Raw genomic sequence first — 27401 nt, forward strand, 5'->3', positions numbered from 1 at the left:
GATATTAAATCAATAAATGGGGTATATACCCAACTCCCTATTAAAAAAGAAAAACGTGGTATATTGGAATATGAATAAGCTAATACGACCACTAAAAGTTGGAGATAAAACAATTTAAGTCAAATTCCACGTTATGTCCTAGGGGCGATAAAGTCTGTAATTCATGAATCCATCTGGATTCAGCCTGACTAATTCTGATAACTTTATTATCGCCCCTCCAGTGAGGTTTATACTTCTCGATTCCACATATTTTTAATGAAGAAGGGTCACTATTATGGTACTCTAAATAGTGTCGGGATAGACTGTGCTTATCAAATCTTTTTTTGATATTTTGTACATGTTCTTTCAGTCTGATCCATAGTGCCCTCTTCGTTCTGCCAACATATTGGATATGACAGGGGCACTCCAGGAGGTAAACAACTCCTTCACTCCTACATGAAATAAAATCCTCTATTTCATAATTCTGTGTTGTCACAGTAGACGTGAAACTTGTTTTTTTCTTCTTAGCTTCTTTTGTATGTCTGCAAGCATAGCAGTTTTTACATGGGTAAAATCCCTTTCCCTCAAAAAAGGAGAATTTTTTCTTTTGGGGGGGATCTAAGACATTTTTAGCTAAACGATCCCGCAATGTAGGGGCCCTCCTGTATATAAATTTAGGTGTTTTTGATAGAATGGGGCCCAGATGTCGATCTGTCTTGACAATGTCCCAGTATTTCTTAATAATTTTTTCAATTTGTTTATATTGCATATTAAAGTCCATAATAATGGGTACGTTGTCTTGTTGGGTAAGGTTTTTTTCTTCATCCTGTATTAATTTCCCTCTCTCCAGACGTGTAACATCAATAATTTTTTCTTCGATGAATTTAGCATCGTATCCTTTCTGAATAAATCTTTCTCCGACCATTTTAGCCTGCTCCATAAAAACTTCTTTTTTGGTGCAATTCCGCCTTAATCTAACCAACTGTCCCTTAGGTATATTATTCAACCATAATGAATGGTGACAACTATCCAGAGGTAAATAACTGTTTCTATCCACTGCCTTAAAATATGTTTGAGTACATAATTTAGTTCCTTCTTTTTTGATTTCGAGGTCCAGGAAGTTGATTTTATCATTACTGATCTCCCAAGTCAATTTTATATTTTTGTTATTATTATTCAGATAAAAACAGAAGTCACTAAGGCTTTCTTTGTCTCCCTTCCAAATAATAAAAATATCATCAATGAATCGTTTATACACTAGCAGCTGGTGTGGTCTATTGCTATACAATACTTCTTCCTCCCACTCTGACATATACAAATTAGCCACGCTGGGTGCATATTTAGCACCCATTGCAATTCCCCGTATTTGTTTATAATAATTCTTATTGTGCCAGAAATAGCTGGAATCAAGACTATATTTTAAGCAATCTAATAAAAATCTTCTTTGTTTACATTTTAAACCACTAAATTTTCTTAGAGCCCATTTAGTTGCCTGTATAGCTTCATCATGGTTAATGATCGTATATAAGGATGAGACATCGGATGTTGCCAAATATACTGGTCCATCACTCAAGGTCACATCATTGAGGAGTTGAATAAGGTGCTTAGTATCTCTCAAGTATGATTCTGTCATCTTTACTACTGGTTGTAGAAACCAGTCGATATATTCGCCTATTCTCGCACTTACTGAATTGATCCCATTCACTATAGGTCGTCCTGGGGGTTTATCCTTATCCTTGTGGATCTTTGGTAACGTATAGATTATAGGTATCTTACAAGTTTTCGGCTGTAAGTAAAGAGCCTCCTTTTTATTTAAGAGGCCTTTATTAACACCTTTCTGAATGACTTTTGCCAATTCTTTTTTAAAACTAAACGTTGGGTTACTTAATAGTAACCGGTAGGTATCTTTGTCATTCACTTGTCTGTTCAGCTCCTCATAGTAGTCTTCCTTAGATTGGATGACAATTGCTCCTCCTTTATCGGCCTGTCGAATAACAATGTCTTTTCTTGTTTCCAATTTTTTTATACCATTCTTTATGTTTCTTGGATCCTGCACGTTTTTCACTTTTAATTCTTGTAAATCTTTTAAAACCATTCTTTTAAAAATTTCAACATGTCCATCCTTACCCGTAGGTGGATTAAAAAGAGATTTATTCTTTAAGTTACTGAATATAATTTCATTATTATCTGGTATAGTTTTTCTTCTTTCCAATGGATTACTGATCATGTATTTCTTTATATTAAGGCTCCTGATAAACTTGTTGATGTCCACGTATGCATTGAATTTATTCAAATTCTTCCTTGGGGCGAACTTCAATCCCTTATCCAGTACTTTTATTTCTTCTGGTGTTAGTTCTACCCCACTGATGTTAATGATGCCCTCCCCTATTGTTCTCTTTTTCTTTTGCTCCTTGATTCCTGCTCGGCATCCTCTTCTCGTTTTTCGTTTTTTCCTTTCTTTTTTTTCACAGATCTTCTTGGGGTGTTTCTTTGATATTCCCCCCTGTCTTGGTCCCTTTGTCCTTCTTGTCTCCTGTCTTCTCTCCTCCTTGTTCTTCTGTCTGGGCTGGGATTCGGGGTGCGTCTGTTCTGTCTCCTTGAAGGATCCTCGCGGTATTGGTGTCTCGGCGATACTCGATGGCGCTGATCTAAAAAACGATATGGTGTTCTCTCTCGTTCATGCCTTTCTGATTGTCGTTGTTTATAATACCAGGGTGACTTTCCTCCATCATCATACCTTTGTAATTGTTCATATCTATTGTATGTGGGTACAGCATAATGATCAAAGCGTGGAGGGGAATCCCTTCTTCTCCTTTCATCCCTCTCATCTCTCCAAGGTCTTTCATCTCTTCTTACTCTATCTGAGTGGTGATTATTTCTATCACCATTGTTCTCATAATTTTGCCATCTCCGATAGGGAGATCTTCTATCCCATGGGGACTGATGGTAAAATCTTCCCTGGTAATTATTTGGATTTCCATTATTTTTCCCGAATGGTTTATTCCAATTATTGCCTTTCCATCTTTGTTTCTGTTGGGGGGTGTTATAAGTGTTATAATTACCCTGAGTGCCACTGATGGGCAGAGGTTCTTCATTCTTCCTTTCATTTATATTCTCTATCACTTTTACTTCTTTAACCGGAGTACTGTTGTTTGAATTTATAACAGCCTCTTCGATTTTATTCTGCCACTTAAACACCAGGTCATCATTGAAATCTTTTATATCTCTCTGATATTTTTTCCTTTTTCGTGTAGCTGTTTCCTTATCTTTCAGTTCCATATCGTGATTCAATTGTTTAGATAGTGTCTTAAATTCTGGTAGTTCTATTCCATGGTTCCTGTGAAATCATTGGGAGTGATATCCTGAGTCACCACAAGATGGCGATGTTGATCGTGTGACTCTATGAATTTCTTATGTTTATTAGAAGAATTTACAATGTTAATTGCCGTGATAATCATGTTTTTATATATGTATTTAATTATAGTTTAGTATTAGGAGATTATGTTTACTGATCATGTCTTTTATTGTTATAATTGAGTACACTATGTATACCTCCTCATTGTGCAGCACTCTAGGCATTAGCTCAGCTTCAAGTATTGTTTATCCGTTGCTATGTCAACGGCGTACATATAAACTGAATGGCTGGCACCGGACTCCTCATCCCTTTGATAAAGTCACGTGGTGTGACGCAACGCGTCAGGGTAGGAGGAGTCAGGTGCCTACGCTTCTCGGGGACGGCCGAACCCGGAAGCCTCACACATCTACTGTTCGCTGCTAATTTTAATGTAAGTTGTTATATTGTTTGAATAAACGGATATTTCATACTGCACCATGAGACCTCTCCTTTGTTTTTAAACAAACTGCTGGGACTGCTGTGAGTGCTGGGAGCTGCGGGAAAAGTTGCAGAGAGACGGATTTATTTGTTACCTAAGAAACACTGCAGAAAATACATCCTCTCCTAGAATACGTATCCGCTTCACTTGGCCCATTGGGGGCCGCTGCTGGAGGTGAGAGGCTGGGGGAAACATTTGAGAGATGCACTAGAACGTGCATAGAAGAAAAAACACCAGTCACTGCACATTTTGCACCATATTTAAAGACTGTTTTTTTGGAAGTCACTCAGCACTACTGCACTTTTTATATGGACTAATCGCACTATTGTCACCATTTAGGACAGTGTCTCTTCTGTGGGATTACTTGTCCTATTATATTTGATTTATATTTATTTCTATTTATTTAATTATATGGTTTTTTAATTTTTTTGTTTTCACAAGTATTTTCAATTATTATTAATTATGGATTGGATTTAGATATGACTACAACATTATTATGGGATTTACTTTTATATTGTAGATCAGATGGGAATTTTTGCTGACCGTATAAATATTTTTTTGCACTGTATGCTATTACATTCACTTTGTAGTTCACGTTGATGATTTATATACTTTGTTATTTAGCACCAGAAATGATTTGATCTCCAGCCATTTTCTGTGAGACAGTGGACGCCATATGTGTGTTGGTCTTTGGAGCTTTTCAGTCTGGGAAGTCAGCGTTTTATATTCACATATTTTTTACCACTTGAAGATGGGTAGTTGATATTTATTTATTGAGCACTGAGATTATTTATTATTTTGAGCATTCGATTGCTGCTTATTTGCATTGCAGGAATTTTTTCTTTGTCATATTCATGCATGGTGATATTTTGAGGTTTTAAATATTATTTTTGGTATTGTATTGAGTGGAGTCCCACTTTTGCTTAATTTATCCTTACAGTTTAGTTCATTTTAATTGCGATTTTGGATTATTGATATTTTGTACTGATTGATGGAGTAGCGCCACATATCTCTATTGAATATACTGTACATTACTATACTATATGAAATAGAAAAAAACTGCTGCTCCAACTTAATATATCAAGCTGCCAACACCACCAATTAGACTAATTGTGTATACAAATGAGGAAAGGAAAAAGTGTAGCGCTGTGTTATACTTGTAAACATCAGTGTAAATCTTAGAGTCAAACACCTGTGTATATATCTATACTCAGTCCTGCTAATCCAGCAGGAAAAAACTAAAATCTTGTAATAACACCATAAATGCAGAAATCTGATGGTATAAAAGATTAATTGCACCACCCTACTACATGATAAATATAGATAAGAACTGTGTGATCACAGTGAAATAATCCCAAAAGCCTCAAACAAAACACAAACATGTGCAATAAAACTTTAGGGTGGGATAGATAGCAAGTCTCTGGGATATTGAACAGTTCATCCAATCAGACGGATGTTTCCTGGAGCATAAATATGAATCTCACTGTGGTATCTATTCGTATCCACGGTAGACTTTTCAAATATTCAGCAAGGCAGGAAGTAATGTAAAATGCCCTTACCAGACGTGGTGGACTCACAGGCCGTTGGCGGTGAGTCGTATAGGCTTTCACCGTTTTAACGGTAAGGTTACAGCTGTTCTTGATCCATAATGGAGGGTCCTGGGTGAGTCTCCGATCTTGAACAGTACCATGAATTCCTCTTCCGGTAATCCCTTAATCTCACTCAGATGAAATAAAAAAAAAGGAAAAAAAAGGCTCCACATAGCATAAAATCCGGGTAACCAGGAAGTTTTATTGTATTGGTTAAAAAATTCCAATAAAAATCAGGTTAAAACAAAGTTCATATGAACAAAGTGGTACGTTTAGCGCAGTAATATCAGATGGCTGTGGTAGCAACACACATCCGACGCGTTTCGTCTACCAAGTCTTCAACTGCGGTAAAGCTAACCTGTCATCTGCTGCGCTATTTATCTAATACTGCTGGAAATTACATCGGGGACACCTGTGCGGCGTGACTTCCGGGATTTACTGTGTCATGTGATGGTTTGCTTCATCAGCTGCCTCACATTGAGCCTATCATGCGGGAGAAATTGTCAAAGGAACCAAGCCTCAACTTGGTTATCCTATCCCACCAATGGTGGCTGAGTATTATGGTCACGTGATTAGCGCGTCAACACGTCTAAGTGCGATGACGCGATTTCTATAGCCACGCCTCCTCAATGGTAGCTGGATATTTACTGGTTCGTGCGTCATCACGTCCAAGCGTGATGACGCGATTAACTAATCACACCTTCTCATTGCTGACCAGGTTTGGCTGACCAATGGGTAGCGCGCCGTACCACACAAGCGTGATGACGCTATCTGTCACATGTCTACCCTCAGCACGTCAGGACGTGATGATGCAATATGCATCCTCCCAGAGTCCAACCTCATTCATGCCCACCGCTCATAATGCTCTCCATACATGAGAAGGTCACATGATCGGAACTTCTTCAGTTGTCATGACAGCGCTGTAAGCACTAATAGAGAGAGCTCAATCATTGGGGCACAGGATAGCATGAATGTGTGGACTGTTAAATCACCGAAGGTGTGTTTTCTCACTCAATATAAGATTAAGTATATGGTCATCATGACACACATGTTCCCCCATGTTTACAACTTTACGGGCCACCATGGCATTTTAAATACCTGTATTCAACCCCCAAACCTGTGGGGAACTTATGTCCTTTTAGCATATAAAGCCAACAAAAACTTATAGTGAAATTCAATACCACTAGTTAAGAATCATATCTGACCATGACTCCCATATCAGACAGCATGTCGTATATGATCTCATTTATCAAAAATTGTATATTGGGAAGTATCAAAGTTACAATTAAAAACATATAAAAGTGAAAAACAAAAAGTACATGAAGAGTGGGAACCCGTCTAACCCATGACTTGCCTGAGAAGAAAGGGCGCATGTCATTCATACCCACAAAACCCGAGCATTCATCTCGGGATCATTATGAACTATAGGAAAAAATGGACGGAAAGATATCAAAAAATAAATAAATGAAAATAAGAATAATAATAATAAAATATAACGAAAAGGATTATGAATAAAGAAGCCATGAAAATGGTACAGTAGGGATTATGATAGAGATGTATGTTAGAGGGCAGCAATACTTGGTCAGATCTGCCCACTAACAACATATCTGAATACAACTTAGCACAGAGGGGCTCGAACTGGACTTCTATGATTTATTTATGAACGCATTAATATCCCACTCGATGTTTAAACCGTGGGGGGTATAACATTTTATTTGGTGTATCCACCACGTTTCGAGTCTGGATACACCCCTCACACTCGATTCCCCTCACCAGTGTGGTATAAACCTATCTATGATCTGAAAGGTAGTACCCACTGGGCTGCGATCATGATAAAGTGCATAGTGTTTAGACACACTGTGATTGGTTCGTCCCTTTTTAATTGCTGTAATATGTTCTTTTACCCTTGTGGTGAAATTGCGTATTGTCCGGCCAATGTACTGCTTTTTACAAGGACAAGTAATAAGGTACACAATATATTTAGTTTTGCATGTGGCAAATTGTTTCAGCCTATATTCCTTGCCTGTAATCGTAGAATTAAATGTTTCTATTTTGCGTGCTTTACAGGCATTCCATTTACATACTGTGCATTTACGGCAGGGGAAAAATCCCTTCATATTATGAAAAAATGATAATGTACCCGGGGGTCGATCACATTTGGTGCAATCTGCCCTTTAATTGATGGAGCACCCCTGAAAACGGTGGCCGCCTGTTCGGGTAGTAGAGGGCCCAGAACGGAGTCATTTTTTAATATTCTCCAATGTTTCCTAATGATATCTTTGATTTGTTTGTGTTGAGTAGAGAAACTTGTCAAAAAGGACCACTTATGTTTAGATTCAATTATTTTTTTAGTTTCTTTAGGTTGTACTGTCAATAAAGAGACACGTTCTATCAGGGCTACCTGTCGAATCTCTTCATTAATTTGAAAGCTATCGTACCCCTTTTCACAAAAACGTGATTTCAACAATTCCGCCTGTTGGAAGTAATCAGAGAGATGGGAGCAATTTCTCCTTATCCTCATCAGTTGGCTCCTAGGACAGATTTGAGCCATGCCTCATGATGGCAGCTATCCGTCGAAATATAGCCATTGCAGTCCGTTGTCTTAAAATAGGTTTTTGTATCCAGATGGCCATCAATGGATGTAATCTCTAAATCCAAAAAATGGATCTTAGACTGACTGGCTTCATGGGTCAGATGGATCCCCACCTGGTTATCATTCAGAGTCGCAATGAACGAATCCAAGGAATCCATGTTACCTCTCCATAGGAGGAGGATGTCGTCTATGTACCTCGCCCACAGAACTAACTCGGGGGGGTTCAAAGCATAGACGACATCCTCCTCCCACTTGGCCATAAAAATATTTGCCAGGCTGGATTAGCAGGACCGAGTATAGATATATACACAGGTGTTTGACTCTAAGATTTACACTGATGTTTACAAGTATAACACAGCGCTACACTTTTTTCTTTCCTCATTACTATACTATATATACTATGTATATACTATAATATACTATAGTATATACTGTACATTACTAATATTTATATATATATATATATATATATATATATATATATATATATATTATAGTAATGTTATTTTATATTGACTTTAACTTAGTGGGTTTTCTGCTTTATTCTTTGCTGCTTTCTTGCTTTTAACCTGAATCACACACTTTTTTTGTCAAAACGTAACTCTCCTGCCACTAAACACTTCTCCATTTATAAGAAGCCCCCCCAAGGTCCACTGGGAAACCATCACACCTGTAGTGTCAACCTTCTTGGTCCCCTTGCAGCTCACAGTGGTTCCTCCTAGTGACTTTTACAGGATACAGCAGTGATATAGAGGTGAGCAGGGGCGGTCGGTCCATTAGGGGTGCCCAGACTCCGCCCCCTCTCTTCTCGCCACCCCCTATATGCAATGGATAGATTATTATTATTATAATACAGGATTTATATAGCACCAACAGTTTGCTCAGCGCTTAAAAAAATGAAGGCAGACACTACAGTTACATTATAATTTGGTACAAGAGGAATCAGAGGGCCCTGCTTATTAGAGCTTACAATCTAGGAGGGAGGGTCAATTGATACAAAAGATAATAACAGAGGGGGATGAGCTGATGGAATGGAGCTGATGTTATGCATGAATCATAGGCGTGTGCACAGGGTGTGCCAGTGTGCCTGGGCACACCCTATTTGCCTTGTGTGCTGCATATTTCCCCCTGTTTAGACCACTGATATTTCATTCCCCCCCAAAAAAGTTACACAAGCCCAAAAATTTTGGGAAAAGAAAATTAACAAAATTACACTGTCCACTGCCCTACTGACACCATCAGTACATATACACATGCATATGTATTTGAGCTTTGGGGTGCACACCCTAATGCAAGAGGCTGCACACACCTATGGCATGAATCTATCCATTGCCGCTGCGGCCACCCCCTATTCGTGGGTCCGGCCCCTTTCAGGTCACCGGTTACATGAATTAGAGCGGCCAGGGGTTTTATTGAAGCACCTGATTAGAGTCAGAGGCTCTATTAGGCTTCAAAATAGAGTGGGATCGGGTCACAGAGAGTGCGCTCCCATCCCACCCAGGTGTGTTACGACAGCGAATAAATATTTGCTGTTGCAACACTGATCCCAGCCAATCGGGTATGATACTCGTCACCTGATTGGCTGAAAGGACAGGCATTCTTATTGGACGCCTAGGAGGAGGGGGGGAAATGGTGGAAGCGAGGAGGAGAAGAGCCGATATATGGATGCCCGGTCCCTGCCGCTGCTCCATGGATGCCCAGGCCCTGCCGCTACGCCTCAGATGCCCGGTCCCCGCCGCTACGCCTTTGGATGCCCAATCCCCCTCCGCTCCTCAGATGTCTAGATGGGGTATGTGCCAGCAGACAGCGGCGGGGGGGTTCAGTTGTTTGCTGCCCCCCCAAACAAGAACCCACCAGCTGCCACTGGAGGTCAGTAGAAGGAATCCAGAGAGACCTGTGAGGGACCAAGGAGACCAACACTGACAGAAGTTGATGATTTCTAATGAGCAGTGAGCTGTGGTAAAAAGTACAGTAGATATGTAGCATTATACTGCAGTGCAGAGGAAGGCATCACAAGTCACCGCAATGCTATGCAAAGACTTGAATGAAGTGTCATAAAATGTCACTTTGTGTACTTCAAATAAAGCAAAAAAAAAAAAAAGAAAACAAAAGTAAACAGTGTGATGTCCTGAAATGAGCATTGCACCACCCCCACACTGTATATCACTGCACCCACAAACTGATGGCTGTCTGCACACTGAAACCAAACGTTTAGTGATTCAACAGTGGGAAAAAGCCTTAAAACTTTTTTTTAGTCTTTGTTTCTCACTTGTCGTTTATTATTTACAATTTAAACCTGGAAAGTAGACTCAGCCAGTGCCTGGGTTGTGTGGGAAATCAATAGCAGTCTCAGAAAAGTATACTTGACTATAGAGACAAAGAAGATGCTGTCTCAGCATCAGTAAGGCAAGTGAAGCAATAAAACCTCCCTTCAAGATAAAAGAAACCATTACTTATTCTGGAGCTCTTTATATTGAGATAAGAGAGGGAATTGGCCTTTTTCTTACTTATGGAAAAAGCTATCCAGCTTCCATGGCTAACTTCCATGGCTAGACCAGAACCGTGATATTTGTTGTTGATTTAAAAAAAAATTAAAATCTTATCTTGTTATACTGATTAGACATTGAAATGGGAATACAAAAATCTGCTCTGCCTTATAAGTCACTGTGAATTGAAACAAATGGAAGATTGTACACTCATGCATGCTTAGAACTATGGCCTCCCTAAAAAAAAATATGTGCTCCAGAGCTTAAAGTGGTTGTAAAGCCTCTAGGTTTTTCACCTTAATGCATAGAATGAAAACCTTCTGTGCTGCAGCCCCCCCCCCCTTTTTCTTACCTGAGCCCGATCCGATCCAGTGATGCGCACTAGCTCAACGGATCCAGCACTGTCTCTCTCCTCACTGGACAGATTGATAGCAGCCATTGGCTCCTGCTGCTGTCAATCAAATCCAGTGACACAAAAGCAGGGAGCAAGGGGCAAATCCAGCTGTCTGTGTCAGTGGACGCAGCAGCAGGACTCGGGAGCGAGCCCGCATGGGTGCCCCTAGGAAAAACAGCTTTCCGTGGGGGCACTCGATGAAGCGGAGGGGCCTGGAGCGCCGGAGGGGCACCCCAGAAAAAGAGGATCAGGGCTGCTCTGTGCAGAACAATTGCACAGACAAGGTAAGTATAAACATGTTTGTTATTTTAATTTTTTTTAAACGAGGGTTTACAACCCTTTTAATTATAAGTGCATCTGGACATACCATTTTCTCTTAGTCCCCCTGTGAAGTCCCACAGATCCCTGGTGAGCCTTCTTTTGATGTCCACCCAATGCAGTTTCCTGTAAAGCTGTGGCAACCATGCTGCACTGCTCTTGGATTCAGAGCGGATACCCTACTTGTAATATTGTATTGATTTTTTAATCTATCACTTTATCACAAGATGAATCGAGTTTGTTGTCAAAATGATTGAATTTTCCATCCTCTTCTCACTTCACTCTGTTTAATACTTTAGTGGACACAAAATATTTTGCATGTAGACATACTTTACTGAAACGCTACAAGAATTCTAAAGTAGAAAATTACTCCACTGAGGGTTCTGTCAGTCCATGCATACCTTGATCAGTTTTTGTGGAGTACTATTCCCCTCAGTGGAATTAGAAAATGCACAGCATATTGGTAACCAAGAAGTTTCCACTTTGTATAATTTACAGACACTTTATGAAGAATCAGCTCATTAACACTTCAAGACCTCCTCCTCTTCTTCCGTAAAGGATAGCATATACTGTATACATCAGACCTAGGAGATCTAAAAGTTTCTAGAGAAGTCAGATTTCTACCTAGTTCAAAAGAAATATAAAGTTTTGGGCACACTGCAGAAACTATTTTTAGCACATAAAAGTGAGAAATTGAGCATCCCCTCAAATAAAATTACTTATGGGCCCTTTCACACTGGGGCGGCGTCGGCGGTAAAGCGCCGCTATTGTAAGCGGCGCTTTACCGTCGGTATGCGGCCGCTAGCGGGGCGGTTTTACCCCCTGCTAGCGGCCGAGAAATGGTTAAAAACCACCGCAAAGCACCTCTGCAGAGGCGCTTTGCCGGCGGTATAGCCGCGCCGTCCCATTGATTTCGATGGGCAGGAGCGGTGAAGGAGCGGTATACACTCCGCTCCTTCACCGCTGCTAGCAGAACTTTTTTTACCGTCCTGCCAGCGCATCGCCTCGGGGCTTTCACACTGGAATGAAAGCAGCGGCACTTTTGGGTCAGTTTGCAGGCGCTATTATTAGTGCAATAGCGCCTGCAAACCGCCCCAGTGTGAAAGGGCCCTAACAGTAAATGAATGGAAAGCACTAACATTTTTGAAACAAAAAAAATCAACAGTTTGGAAGGCTTATAAATGTGGAGGAGTTGTCCTTAATACCCAAAAGGACTTGAACTCATTTGGGGTAGTATGTAAGTTCTAGTACACAAGTAAGGATTACTATTCTCTATTCCCTCACTAAGTCTTATTTTTCCCTATCCTTCACTCTTTTAATTGGTAGGATGCCGGCCAGCTAAATCTAAAGCTTTACCAAAAGCAATAGAGACCCTTGCCAATAGCAGAAAACAATTGGAGCACTTCATCTGCATTTACCTTGGGTAAATACCTGAATGTATCGGTCTATATGCCAATGATTTAATATTATGTAGCGCCCACCTACTTAGGTGTGTGCTAAATAGTTAGAGAGGGTTAGAGTTAGGTGAACATTCCAGGCATTACCCTATTTGGTTTAAGCCTGGCTGGGTTTAATTTGGTGGGAAGAAATGACAGAATGGCATTGGGGGTGTGACCACCTGCATTCTGTCAAAAGTGACACCTTGTTTGACCAGTGAGAGGTGCTGGAGGACAGGTTGATTTGAGACAGGATGTAGTTAGTTGTATGGGTCATCCTGAGCCTATCATTAATTTGTATGGGCAGGCTTATAGGCCTTTATAAACTGTGGGTCACATGCTCAAAGGGGGCTTGCTGATGGGAAGAGAACAGCAGAGGAAGACAGTATGTAGAAGCTGGTATAATAAAAAAATATTGATGCGCTCTAATCAAATTATATATAAAGAATAAGTCACCTCGTGCACAACTCACTTAATACATTAAAAATAAAAAATTATGTGAATATCGCCAAACATCAAAAAACTATATAATACAAAATGGTATAATACTGTCAGAGTCATCTACTAATGATTTGATGCTGATGCTAGAGGATTATTTTTTCAGCCACACTATTAATATCTCATTTGCATTCCATTTTTTTATTTGTCACTATATTTTTCTCTTCAAATCATTAGTAGATGAGTTGGACAGTTGGGAAGTAGTAGTAAACAGGAGGGAGAAGATTTGCAGACCATTACAGGAACCAAGTTAAGAAGGCAGCTCATATTTCTGGAGGATGAACGAAACATATGTAGACACAGGAACAGAAAATACCCCCCCCCCCCCAAACCCCTGATGCACCGTATGCCCAACTATCTGAGAGGAACCCAAGGAAGTAACCAGCACGGGACTTGCTGGCATTGGATGACTTGTGGCTGGCGATATACTCATAGCCTGGCTGGAGTGAATGGACGTACTTCAGCTGTCTATATAGGAATGTCATAGCCTGGCTGGAGTGAATGGACGTACTTCAGCTGTCTATATAGGAATGACATGCTTGTGGGACTCATTGAGGAGTATCATCTGTTCTGAACCACCTGCATGACCCACAGTGCAGCTGACCTAACTCCATCCATCCAGTTGCTGTCTTGATTTTTGTGACTACATTGAAGATAGCCACACTGCAAAGGCCTATAGAGGAAGCTGCTATGGCTCTGCCAGATATGTTTTTATATTACTTGGTGTGACAGCTAAAATGCCTAATCACATGGATCTTCCTTGTATTTCCCCATAACTCGGAGGCACACTTGATGCATGTTCTTGGGACCAAACATTTGGTAATATTCCTGGAGGCCTCTAAGCTATTTCTACCACCTACCTATGACAGATGTGGTGTCAGACCCTGGCCACCTTCATCAACTTGTGACAAATGACTGGTTAAAATCACACTGGGAAATCACTGATGCGCAATGTTGGCATTCTCAGCCTCACCTTGCACACAGATTTTCCAGCTCATGGGACCACTATCTAAGTGCAAGCTGACTGAAAGCAAAATAATAAAATTATTTGATTTTAAAAAAAGAGATAACCCCTTATGGAAATCACTATCCTATTCTTATGGTGTTTTACTTGCAGTCACACCTCAACACAATCCCCTCTATTTGAGTAAATGGGAAAGTGACTTACGTTATGTTTACAGAGGACCAAAAGAACGGTATCCTTTTCTTTACTCATAAGTCTTCCCTGTGCAGGAGATCACATTTAAAATTTTCACACACTGGCACAGGACTCCGTCAGTACTAGCGTCAATATTCCCGGGACATAGCCCCTTATGCTGGAGATGTAGTACCCAGACTGGCACACAATTCTACATCTTCTGGGACTGTCTGAAGCTGGCCTCATTATGGCAACAGTTCCTGCAGATAGTTTACAATCTTACAGACAATTCCCTGTATGACAATCCAGCAGCAGTGCTCCCAAACTTGACCCCAATGTACAGTAAGCGATACCTTAAATCCCTGCTAAAACATCTTCTGAATGCAGCTAGGGCATGCATCCCCAGCTTGTGGAAACAGCAATCTCCACCTATGATGTCACAGTGGTTTGCCAGGGTGAACGATATTCAGCCAATGGAACAACTGGCAGCTGCCCTTAGGGTATGCGTTGATCATTAGGTGCTGCTACAGTGAGGATGGGGCTAAGAGCCATATTTTGTACATCGTCCATGTTTTGCTCCCCACTTCACAGTGGTTAGGTACCTGCTAGTTAGTGTTTTTCTTATTTTTTTCCCCTGTTATGTTCCTGACAAATACATTTTTTTCTCTGTTGGTTTTCCACCACACTACAGGTTATAAAACAGGATATATATTTGTTTTAGAGGCTATTGCCCACAGTTTACGGATACCTTATATTGCTGTACTCAAACTTTAAGCATAAGATTGCCGCTCCAATCTCTCAAATGCGTATCAAGACACCCGTCCTAATAGAACCCACAGGTGCTGGCTCTGCACAAGCTTGAGGAAAGAAAAAGATCCTGGAGGGCCGCACACCATAGAAGGCATCTTTATTGATTGATGAAATAAAATCCAAATGCAGTCACCTCATGTACAGGGAGGAACAGGAAAAATAGCTAACATGTTTCATGCCCCATCATGGCGCTTATGCATAGCAAAAGCGCCATGATGGGGCGTGAAACGTGTTAGTTATTTTTCCTGTTCCTTCCTGTACATGAGGTGACTGCATTTGGATGTTATTTCTTCAATCAATAAAGATGCCTTCTATGGTGTGCGGCGTCCAGGTTCTTTTTATTACCTCTGTACTGGAACCTTGTCTATTATTTTGTTGATATCCATTGATTCTTTGATATGGTTGTATTATTGTTTATTAATGGATTCCATTGACTTTGGTTTGTCACGCCCTACTACTATGTTCAACCGCATACCTTAAATAAAGAATTTAAACAATATTAGAGATAACAATTATGATTTTAAATAACTGTCTGTAATACACACTGTAGCCACAGACAGACATATCCAGAGATTTACCATATAGTAGCACTTCGAAGAGACGGGGATTCTTTAGGTTCTGCATTAGTGCATTAGAGACAATATAAACACTTTCCAAAATATTGTTTAACCACTACACATCCATGCTATGGCCGAATAACGGCCACAGCGCGGACCTGAATTCCCGGGAGGCCGTCATATGACAGCCTCCCCTCTGCACACTCCCTGCACGCGCCGAGTGCGGTGTGATCACTGAGTCACTGAGACTCAGCTGATCACCGATCCAAGTAAGGGGCCGGTCCCGACCCCTTACCATGTGATCAGCTGTCAGCCAATGACAGCTGATCACATGATGTAAACAAAAGATCGGTAATAGTTTTTTTTTTTCTACTCAGCTTGAGTAGAAAAAAAAGCCGATCACCGGCTCTGATGTAAGGGACAACGTTCCCCAAGTGGAAGAGGCACATTTGCCTCATCAGTGCCACCAAATAGTGCCACCTAACAGTGCCCACAGTGCTGCCTAACAGTGCCCACAGTGCCACCTAACAGTGCCCACAGTGCCACCTAACAGTGCCCACAAGTGCCACCTATCAATGCCCAGAAGTGCCACCTATCAATGCCCACCTGTAGTGCCAATCAGTGTCACCTGGCAGTGCTGCCCATCACTGCCACTCATCAGTGCCCATCACTGCCGCCTATCAGTGCCCATCACTGCCGCCTCATCAGCGTAGATCAATGAAGGAGAAAAATAACCTGTTTTAAATTTTTTATAACAAAATATAAAAAAAAAATGTTTTTTATTTAAAAATTCAGTTTTTTACATTTTTCTAACAAAAAGTAAAAAAACTGCAGAGGTGATCAAATACCACCAAAAGAAAGCTCTATTTGTGGTGAAAAAATGATAAAAATGTCATTTTGATACAGTGTTGTATGACCGCGCAATTGTCATTCAAAGTGCGTCAGCGCTGAAAGCTGAAAATTGGTCTGGATAGGAGGGGGGTTTAAGTGCCCAGTAAGCAAGTGGTTAATAACAGAAATGGTAAAACGGTGCAAACAAAATATTTTCATAGAAAGAGTACTATAAATGAACAAAGAGACAACATTGCAACAGAGAAATAAAAAGGAATTAAGGGTGAAAATACATAACAATATCCTGGTTCTGTACATTCTGAAGAGCCCAATCAGTGAGCATAAGGAGGGTGTGGACAGAAATGAACTGACCAATGAGAAGTTCTGAGGAGTGGCTGGTGGGGTGTCACCATGTTTATGGCCACGTAGTGACAGCTCCCTAAAGCACCCAGGAGAGGGGATGTGCCCAGTTTGTCTCCAGTACCTTCTAATATAGTGGTGTTTGGGCTTAAATTGCTGCTAATTACCTGATACAGGAAAATATGTCCTTGTTCTGGTTGTACTCTTATCAGCTCAGGTGTTATGAAAAACACTGAAGTTTGTTTTCTTTGCTAATATCAGACATCCAGAAATGTGTATTCGCTGTTCCACCAGCTGAGCTATTTACAACAGAAGATAAATCTGATACAGTTAGCGAAGAGGGATGTTGGTTAAGCTTCTAGTTACTCAAGCCTGAAAGCTTGAAAGTTTTATGATAGCCAGAAGACTGAGATGCACATTGTGTTAGATTCTGCAAATTTTTTAAAAGTACCGAATGGTGTTTGAAATGAAGCTAAAAGTTTGTTAATTATACATGATGCCTTCTTGGGATTATGTAAAGAGAATCGCTGTTTTTATGTGTTCTCCTAGTGTTACAAAATGTCATGGCGGACTTAAGAATTTTGAACATGGCTGCAGTGAGTCGTCTCACACAGCATTTTGGGGTGCCCATTCTGAATTATTATCACACTACTAATTAAACCTAATTTAGGGACCTCTCAGATAATTATGTTTATGAGACAACCCTATACTAGCACCACTTAATGCATGTTCACATACAGCATTCTCAGCCTTACTGTTAAAGCCACCTCACTCAGTATATGTGAACTTGTTGTCAAAGAGTTTTAGAATGTATGTAACAAAAAAGCACACGAGAGACTGTCACTGTTTCAGTCTTAATGATTCAGACTTTGGTGAGATCTTAAAACCAGCGGTGCATGTAGAAAAGCACCTACACTGGGTAGTCATCTTTCACCAAGTGGCTAGGGGATCCCCATACTATTAAATCTTATGTCCCTCAGAAATCATATAAAAGTAAACAATTAGGTAATTGCAATATCAGGCATGTAGTTTATGTACTGTTATGTACTAAATGTCAGTTACAGCCTTTGTGTAGAACTACCAGAAGACTATGTGATCACTTAAGAGATTATCTTTACGCTAATAAATTTGGAAAAAATATGTACAGAATTATTTTGTGTGAACCCATAATTCTAGCAGAATTCTGAATCTCTTAATGTACAGATAATGGAAAGAGTAGATAAGGGTAGATAACCTCATTAGAGGAGGTGATCAGTTCTCTCTCCTCGGTAGGAAAGAAGTGCTGTGGATTTTTATTTTGAACTTGTATAAATCCCATGGTTTGAATTTTGAATGGGATGTCAGCAGTATTGTTTAGTTGGGCAGAGGAAGGCTACAACCCCCATCAGCTATACTGTCTTTGTGTACCCATTGGAGAGGTTTACTCACTTCCAGCTCAGATAACAACATTGTCATCAGGGCAGGCATTGAGGAAAAATTTCCCTAAGGAACCATCAACATTCCTTTCTTTTTGCAAACACGACACAGGTAAAATGGAATGCGGGATATAAGTACTGTATATTCATAGGATTACTAAGGCTGAGTTCACACTGGCATTAAGAGCAGTCGTTTGAAGGGCGTTTGAGAGGAGTTTGACAAGCATTAAAAACGCCCCTCAAAAGCACATTGTGCTGTTCACACTAAGCGTTAGCGTCCCTTCAAAATCGAAGCCTCGTGTCGAGTCAGGAGGCGTTTGAAGCCTTTCAACGCCTCCCATTCAGGTCTATGGTAATGCTCCGCAAACGCTCTGGCAAGCATTTTTGGCAAGGTCTTGGTGCGGTTGCAGCACATTAAAACTTGTTTATTTCTATCACTTTCCATTGTGGAGCAGTTTTAACGCTCATCAAACACTATGAAACCGTGTATAGGGCGTTAAGGGACCATTTTTAACACTTGTAAAATGCATTCTAAAGCTCATTGACGCCTGTCTGACGCCCATACTAACGCCATACAAACGCTACAGGAGCATTTGTTGAGCGTCAGAAATTTAGTCAAGTGTGAACAAGCCCCTAAGTGGATGGGAAAGTGGCTGCAAAGGGTTACAATGTGGAGCGCATGTGTCCTTTGTGGCCTAGCAGTGTATTGTGTTTACTGCAAATTCCTATACTGCTCGAAAACTTATTTGTGTGCCCTTAGATCAGTGGTCTCCAAACTGTGGCCTGGGGGGCAAGTACGGCTCTTTGCTTGCCTTGATCTGGCCCATGGGGCACTATTCCTCCCACTGACACCAATGACGGGGCACCATTCCTCCCATTGACACCAATGACGGGGCACCATTCCTCCCACTGACACCAATGACGGGGCACCATTCCTCCCAATGACACCAACAATGGGACACTGTTCCTGTCATTGATACCAACAAAGGGGCATTGTTCCTCCTACTAAAACCCCTGATGGGGTATTGCTTATTCCCATTGATGGCAAGGCCTTTTCTACTCCCACAAGCCACAGTCTGGCCCCCCTAAAGCCTGGAGGACATTAAACTGGCTCTTTGTTTAGAAAGTTTGGAGACCCCTACCATAGATAAACATTATTTGTACTTTTACATTTTTGGCCAAGCACACAAAAAGGACTGCGGTGTTTGTTATGACAGGCTTGGTTTTGTATAAGATAATTGCTGCACAGTGCACTTTATGGATCAATGCCATTTGCATGATACAAAAATGCAATATTTAGGAGTTCAGTGGGGTGCAGATGGAAATATATCAGCTATAACAGATTCAAAGAAAATGCATGCCTCTCTAAATGCTGAACCTTTCACATCTTTTGTTCATTACAAAATATTATCAGTATCCAGATTGCCGTTAACTATTAAGTAAAATGTTCGGTCATAATTAACTCTGACTTTGTACCTTACATCTGTACAAGTAATGGCTTAATATTGCGGGCAGTATTTCAATAATGAACTTTTCAAAGTGCAAAGATGGGAAAACACGCATGTATTATTCTTCATTTTACTGCGTTTCTGTCCTGTCCTCTTCAGATTGTCATAGCAACCCACATTACAGCAGTCTTCCTGCGAAATTTACTGTCTAGCTAGGAGGTGAATTCAGATAAGATTCTCATAATGTTCATAATTGAAACCTCCAATAAAAATATTGAGGGTTACATTGAAGAAAATTAAAATTAGAGCGTATTATGAGACCCTTTCAGAAAGATGTTTAAAAAGTGATTATTTTATAACGCATTTATATTATGTTCTGGCTAATTTTCTTATTTCATCTGTTTAGTGGTTTACAAAAAAATGGTATATAAGTATTGACTGAAGGAAAAAACACGTGTTGTGCACCCTGCCCCACAATGAGAGCTTTGCAATCCATTTTTTTTCCCTTAATTTTGAATAGTATGGGGAAGGGTTAGAACCCCTGTCAGTTTTTTTGCTTTTCTGGACTCTATTAGAGAAATTTGTCTTTGCTTCTTTTCCTCATAACAACATTTTACTAGGCAGCAAGTGAAAGAAACTATCCAACAGCAAAATAAAATAAAAGTGCTTTTAAGTAGGGTAGGTGACAGCTAGAACCTGGGATAGATTTTAATGTCTGCATGTGACCCTGTTGTAGATTTTCCCTCACTTGCTGTCTGGTGAAACCATTGTCAGCAGGGCCGGAAATGAGGGTAAATCTCTCTAATGCCCCGTACACACGGTCGGATTTTCCGATGGAAAATGTTCGATCGGAGCGTGTTGTCGGAAATTCCGACCGTGTGTGGGCTCCATCACACATTTTCCATCGGATTTTCCGACACACAAAGTTGGAGAGCAGGCTATAAAATTTTCCGACAACAAAACCCGTTGTCGGAAATTCCGATCGTGTGTACACAAATCCGACGGACAAAGTGCCACGCATGCTCAGACTAAATAAAGAGATGAAAGCTATTGGCCACTGCCCCGTTTATAGTCCCGACGTACGTGTTTTACGTCACCGCGTTTAGAACGATCGGATTTTCCGACAACTTTGTGTGACCGTGTGTATGCAAGACAAGTTTGAGCCAACATCCGTCGGAAAAAATCCTAGGATTTTGTTGTCGGAATGTCCGATCAATGTCCGACCGTGTGTACGCCCTATTAGGCTTGATTCACACCTATGCATTTTTAGTGCTTTTTGAATTTTTGCAGAATTGCACTACAGAACGTGTTCCATAGGAAACAATTTTAAATGGACTGTAGTGCAAATCTTTAAAATGCAAAAAGCACCAAAAATGCATAGGTGGGAATCCAGCCTTATGGAAACCCAAATAGCAGAAAGAACAGGCAGGAGTCCTAATCCTTCCCGACATCTAATTCCAGAAGAAAAAAGTTTTGGCTTGAAATTTGCTTTAATTGAATATTATAAAGACAGACTGTATCCTTTCAATGCAAATTCAAGCCTTAACTCATTTTAAATAAGTCCTAAATCGGATTTAAGTTACTATTACTGCACTAGAATGTTAAGTTTTATGATTGCATGGTCACTGTCTGGACTCTTTGGACCTGCTTTGGACCTGCTTTAGGTTGTGCTTGTGGGCTGTGCCCATGCATGTGGGGTAACACCTCACCTGAAGGCATGTTGACCCATGTCCGGGACCAGGCAGGGGGTACAGTCATGTGAGAAATCAAATATTAAAGCAGTGTCCTGACTCAGAGATGAGCCACTTGTGTAAAGTGAATGTGCAGAGTTCCTCCCATACCACTTCACACTTGTACTGATGTATGTGATGCATTCGGAGGGACATGGAGAGCTGTTGCTCACTCCACCAGTCCAGTGTACCTCTGTTACCTCTTAAACCATTCTCTGTAAACCTCTGTAAGATGATTGTGCATGAAAATCCCAATAGAACAGCTTTTTTTTAAATACTCAGATCAGCCCGTCTGGCACCAACAACCATGCAATCCCCTGTCTTCCCCATTCTGATAATCGGTTTGATCTTCACCACGTCTAGATGCCTAAATGCATTGAGTTGCTGCCATGTGATTGGCCGATTAGCAATTTGTGTTACCAAGCAATTGAACAGGTGTACCTAATAAAGTGGCTGGTGAGTGTGTGTGTGTTTGTGTGTGTATATATATATATATATATATATATATATATATATATATATATATATATATATATATATATATATATACAGTATATACACTATACATATCCTACAGATATGTTCAGAAAAAAAACACTAGAGCATGTATTGCACATGGTGTGTTGTATATGGCTACATTTCAGCTTTAACTACAGAATAGTGCCACCTTCAGGGGAAATCCCAAAACTGAAGAGAAAAATTATCTTTGTCCCAAACAATAGCTGGTGATGAATTCAGAAAGACCCCGAAGCATAAAACCTATATGGTCCTGTCATTCAGAATTTTCTAAGTCAACTTTAATGCATGTAAAACCTTTATTGTCATGATACTTTATTTATATTTTATATATGATGTATGTTTTTCATTAAACTTGCATACAACATGTAATTCATTAGATGTTCTTTTCTGTTCACTTTATAGAAGTTGCCAAAGTATGACAAGCCTGTTTAGTAACACTATGTCTCCAGTAAAAGACAACACCTCATCCTTGCCCCGAAAACAAAGCTGTCTCAACAAACCACCTCTGCGTGCCCTGTATGATCTGCTGCTGGCACCAATGGAAGGGGTAAGGCTATTACATTGATCCATATGGGCATATTTCAGCTTTTGAAAATAAATAATAAATGCATCCACATTAATAAAATATATTTTTTTTACATTTATTAATATTTTTGCACAAGAACATGAGTGCATTGCAGGTACAATACAAAGGCTCTTGCAGACTATTCCTCAAGCTCCAGGTCCATATGGAGGTTATGGGGCTGGAGTTAGTAAACAGTGGCCTGCAAGGGCGGTGATGTCAGCTGACCAGCGTGCCACTGAAATTTGAGTCTTTTTGCTACAGTGGCAAAGGAAAAAAGGGTGCTCCATGTAGAAGAACCCAGGCAATTGGGGCGAGGGCGTGGAGTTGATGGTTGGGACCAGTCTTTAAAAAAATGAACCCTCAGTATTCTACATTAAATCCTCACTGGTAGCCCTTGTTTCCTGCCTCCTCTTTTTCTCAGTGCCATTGTCCACATCTTCAACAGGAAGAAGGTAGAAGGCGAGGGTTGCCAGAGATGGATCTTCTCTTGCAGGGTGCATCAGGTTTGAATTTTTTTTAGAGACAACAGAGTCTTGTGCAAAAAAAATTGTGCAAATAAAAAACATATGCAGGAACCCCTTCTCTGAATACTATCAGCCTGGTACATTAGGTGTTCAGGCTGGTATCACCATAGCAAATGGGGAGTGTGAAGTCTCCCCTACTATGGTGACAGTACCTCTATATTGGGATGAATGAAAGCCAATACACGGGACCTTCCTCAGTGCTTTTGATCTTGTTTGAAAAGTGATATGACAACACATATTTTTACATAGGAAAAGGTTTTTACAAGGTTTTTATCGATTCAACAATTGCCAATGTACGAAACTTTTTTTTTCTTATGGCAAGTCCCTATTTGCACTTACAGTACCTAAGTAATTATGTAAGTGCAAAAAAAAAGCAGAGACTACAATCGGTCTCTTCCCCTAGTGAAAGCAGCACACTGTGTACATAAAAACATTGGCTAGGCACGCAGTTAACATTTTGATTGCCCTAGATGTTTAACCTCTTCCCAGCCAGGGTCATTAGTACAGTCTTTAGTACAGTGGTAGTGCATATTTTTAGCCCTGATCACTGTACAGTAAAATCTTGGATTGCGAGCATAATTCATTCAAGAAACATGCTTGTAATCCAAAGCACTTGTATAGCAAAGCGAATTTCCCCATAAGAAATAATGGAAACTCAGATGATTCGTTCCACAACCATTTATTCATAGGTTCTTCAGTTTATAGTCCATAAAAAAGTTTATAGCAATGTGACCAGGTTGTGTAACCATAAAATGTCCATTCACAAATGGAAGCCTCCACATGGGGATGAGAAGCAAAATCCAGCAGGAGCTACAGAGTATATAAGAGAAGAGAGGCGCCTCTGAGTGTAGCAATATGGTTACATTTAATGAAGGTACATTTAGCAACTCACATGGTTGATGATTAAAAGAGGCACATCTAAGTATGCAGGGATCCGGGGTAAAGCTGTCCACATAGACCATCCTCCGCACCGTCAGCTCTCACTGCTGTCAGTCTGTAATCGTGTCCGGAAAGACTACCCTGCAGTAGAGCGATCTGAAAGCGAGGCTTGAAGAGCTCATGCAGCACAGCATGGAAGGGATGACGCCAATAGCAGGGTAGTCTTTCCAGTCACGATTACAGACTGACAGCGGTGAGAGCCGGCGGTGCAGAGGATGGTCCACTTGGACAGCTTTACCCTGAATGCCTGCATACTTAGATGTGCCTGTTTTAATCATCAACCATGTGAGTTTCTAAATGTTGTACTTTCATTAAATGTAACCATATAGCTACACTTAGAGGTGCCTCTCTTCTCTTTTATACCCAGTTATGACCATACGCTACTTGTATATCAAGACATCGCTTGTATAAGTCATAATTTATTAAAAAATGTTGCTTGTCTTGCAAAACGCTCTCAAACCAAGTTACTCCCAAACCAAAGTTTTACTGTATTAGTGTCCCTGGTTCTCACAAAATGTCAAAAGTGTAAGTAAGTGTCAATATGTCCGCTGCAATATCGCAGTCCCGCTATAAGTCGCCGATTGCCGCCATTACTAGTATAGAAAAAAAAATTCCATAAATATATCCCATAGTTTGAAGATGCTATAACATTCACATAAACCATTCAATATACCCTTTTTGGGATTTTTTTTTTTTTTTTACCAAAAACAGCTAGCAGAATACATATTAACCTAGCTTTTTGAAGAATTTTGAATTTTTACATTTTTTTATTGGATATGTTTTATAGCAGAAAGTAAAAAATATTTTTCAAATTGTCTGTCTTTTTTTGTTAATAGCGCAAAAAATTAAAAACAAAGTGGTGATTGAATACCACTAAAATGAAAAATTTCTATTTGTCAGGGGAAAAAAAGGCAAACATTTTATTTGGGTACAGTGTCACACGACACTGCGCGGTTGTCAGTTAAAGTAACACAATGCCATATCGCAAGTGGTTAAAGTAACTTAATTTTTTTTATAAAATAGTTATTTTTATAATACGTAAAGCAAAGAAAGGATCATCAGAATTCCTTGCCCAAGTCCAGGTCTCTTCTCTGTTGAAAACATTTCCATCTGGGGTTAAAGATAGTAAGAAAGGGCTCCAGTGAGGATTTATAAACCATGCTCACCTCTAGTATTGACAATGCAGTAATTAGTTGACTAAGAAGAAATGAAAATTTCTGGGAAATCTGGTTACTAAGGTTTCAACCCACCTATTCATTAGGACGTTCAGAGAAAACTATTGACATCACCATTATTTTATTCCTAATTCTTAGTGCTTATTCCTATATTGTATCGTGACTAAGAAAACATAAGAAAGAAAAAATAGAACACTTTTACAGTATCTCCCAACAACAAGATATAATTTGTGAAATTGATTATCTTAATGCTGCATTGATTGACTTTCAGGCCACTTTGTTCTATTTATTAGTTCATATTGCTGTAGTAGAAGATACAACTTAGTTTCCATTTAATGAACTCTAGAGGGAGCCAGGCAACTAATATTTATCTCAGAGATATATAGAATTGGTTGATGCAGCTATTTTGAATAATGGAAGCAGCCATGTAACTGTCACTAAAACAATTTACATTTACAAACATTATTTATAAAACCATTAAAGTTTAGTATATAGAAATAAATACAGAAATAAGAGGCTGGCAATTATTACACTTTCTTTGCTATAAGGAATTGTGCTGTATTTGGTGTAGTTATGAAAGGGATACTAATGCTAAAACAGAATCACAAATGTATTATTTATTGATTACAGATACTTATATAGCACTGTTAATGTACTTTAAATATATTTATTGTACATTCACATCAGTCCCTGCCCTCAAAAGGAGCTTACAATCTAAGGTCCATAACTGACATTCACACGCACACATACTAGGGCCAATCTAGACAGGAGCCAATTCATCTATCAGCATGTCTTTGGAGTGTGGGAAGAAACCCATTCGGGGACAGGGAGAACATGCAAACTCCAGGCAGGTAGTGCCATAGTTGGGATTTGAACTGACGATCCTAGTGCTGCCAGGTGGAAGTGCTACCACTTTGCCACTGCAGACAGAGAGCTCCTGAAATCTTATACATTTTACAGCTACAGCTTTACATCTTACATAGACTACCAGAGGACAAAGGTTCATTGAGTTTAACCACTAGACAAAATGAATAGGTTAATTAAAAACTTCCATATATAGAACCCTATACCCACACTTGATCCAGAGGCATGCTAAAACCCCTTCTAAAGCATGGTCCAATTTCTCCAACATGGAAAATTATCTTAAAGTAAAAAAATGACCCTAAAGTAAAAAAAAAGGTGACTGTATGGCCCCCTTATGTATTTATACATGGTCATCTCCTCCTTAAAGGGGTTGTAAAGCCTCTAGGTTTTTCACCTTAATGCATTCTATGCATTAAGGTGAATAATCTTCTGTGCTGCAGCCCCCCAGAGCCCCCCCCCTTTTTCTTACCTGAACCCGTCCATTCCAGCGACGAGCACAAGCCCAGCAGCTCCAGCCGCTGTCTCCGTCCTCATTGGATAGATTGATAGCAGAAGCAGCCATTGGCTCCCTCTGCTGTCAATCAAATCCAGTGACATTAGAACAGGGGGCGGGGCCAAATCCTGCTGTCTGTGTCAATGGACGCAGCAGCGGGACTCATGAGCGCACCCGCACGAGTGCCCCCAGGGAAAGCGGCTCTCGGTGGGTACACCCGATGAAGAGGAGGAGCCAGGAGCACTGCCAGGGCACCCCAAAAGAGAAGGATCAGGGGGTTCTCTGTGCAAAACCCTTGCACAGAGCAGGTAATAATAACATGTTTGTTATTTTAAAGAAAACGAACCTTTACAATCACTTCAAACACCTCTTCTTAAGATATATTAAATTCAGTTTGGCTAATCTTCCTTTATAGCTGGGGTCCTTCATTCTGATCAGTACACTGTCCTTCTCTACACTCTCTCCCTTCCCCTACATTCTGTTTTGTGAACTGGTGCCAAAAAACTGAGCTGCATATTCCAGATGAGGTGTTACTAATGTTTTGTACATTGGCAAGATTATGTTTCTGTCTCTGGAGTCTACAGTATACCTCTTTCAATAAAAGCAAGTGAGTTGCTTGGTTTAGAAACTACAGCTTGGGATTGTATGCTAATATTAAGTCTATGATCCACCAAAATATCCATGGACTCCACATGCAGTTTTTCTCGGATGCAGGCAGGTTTCTAGCCCTCCACGTGCATAACATGCATAACATGCATACATTTACCAACCTTAAACTTTATAAAAAATATTTCTCTGTGTATTTATGTATCAGGGCACCTGAAAAGTCCCATATTTCCCCCATTTGCCTCTAGTTCTTAAACTTTATGTGCCACCTAGTGTGCAATCACACAGTGCATTTATGTCT

General features: G+C 40.2%; 1 protein-coding gene across 3 annotated transcripts in view; it reads left to right on the top strand.

Annotated features, from left to right (window-relative positions):
• Positions 1-27401, top strand: part of TTC28 (tetratricopeptide repeat domain 28) — an 832034-nt gene that overhangs the window by 729829 nt on the left and 74804 nt on the right. For all 3 annotated transcript variants that reach the window (XM_073629346.1, XM_073629347.1, XM_073629348.1), the window contains one exon: positions 22337-22481. In XM_073629346.1, coding sequence (XP_073485447.1) covers positions 22337-22481 — 145 coding nt within the window. The remainder of the gene's footprint in view (positions 1-22336; positions 22482-27401) is intronic.

The sequence above is a fragment of the Aquarana catesbeiana genome, linkage group LG01, assembly GCF_042186555.1.
Source record: "Aquarana catesbeiana isolate 2022-GZ linkage group LG01, ASM4218655v1, whole genome shotgun sequence".
Taxonomy (NCBI): Eukaryota; Metazoa; Chordata; class Amphibia; order Anura; family Ranidae; genus Aquarana; species Aquarana catesbeiana.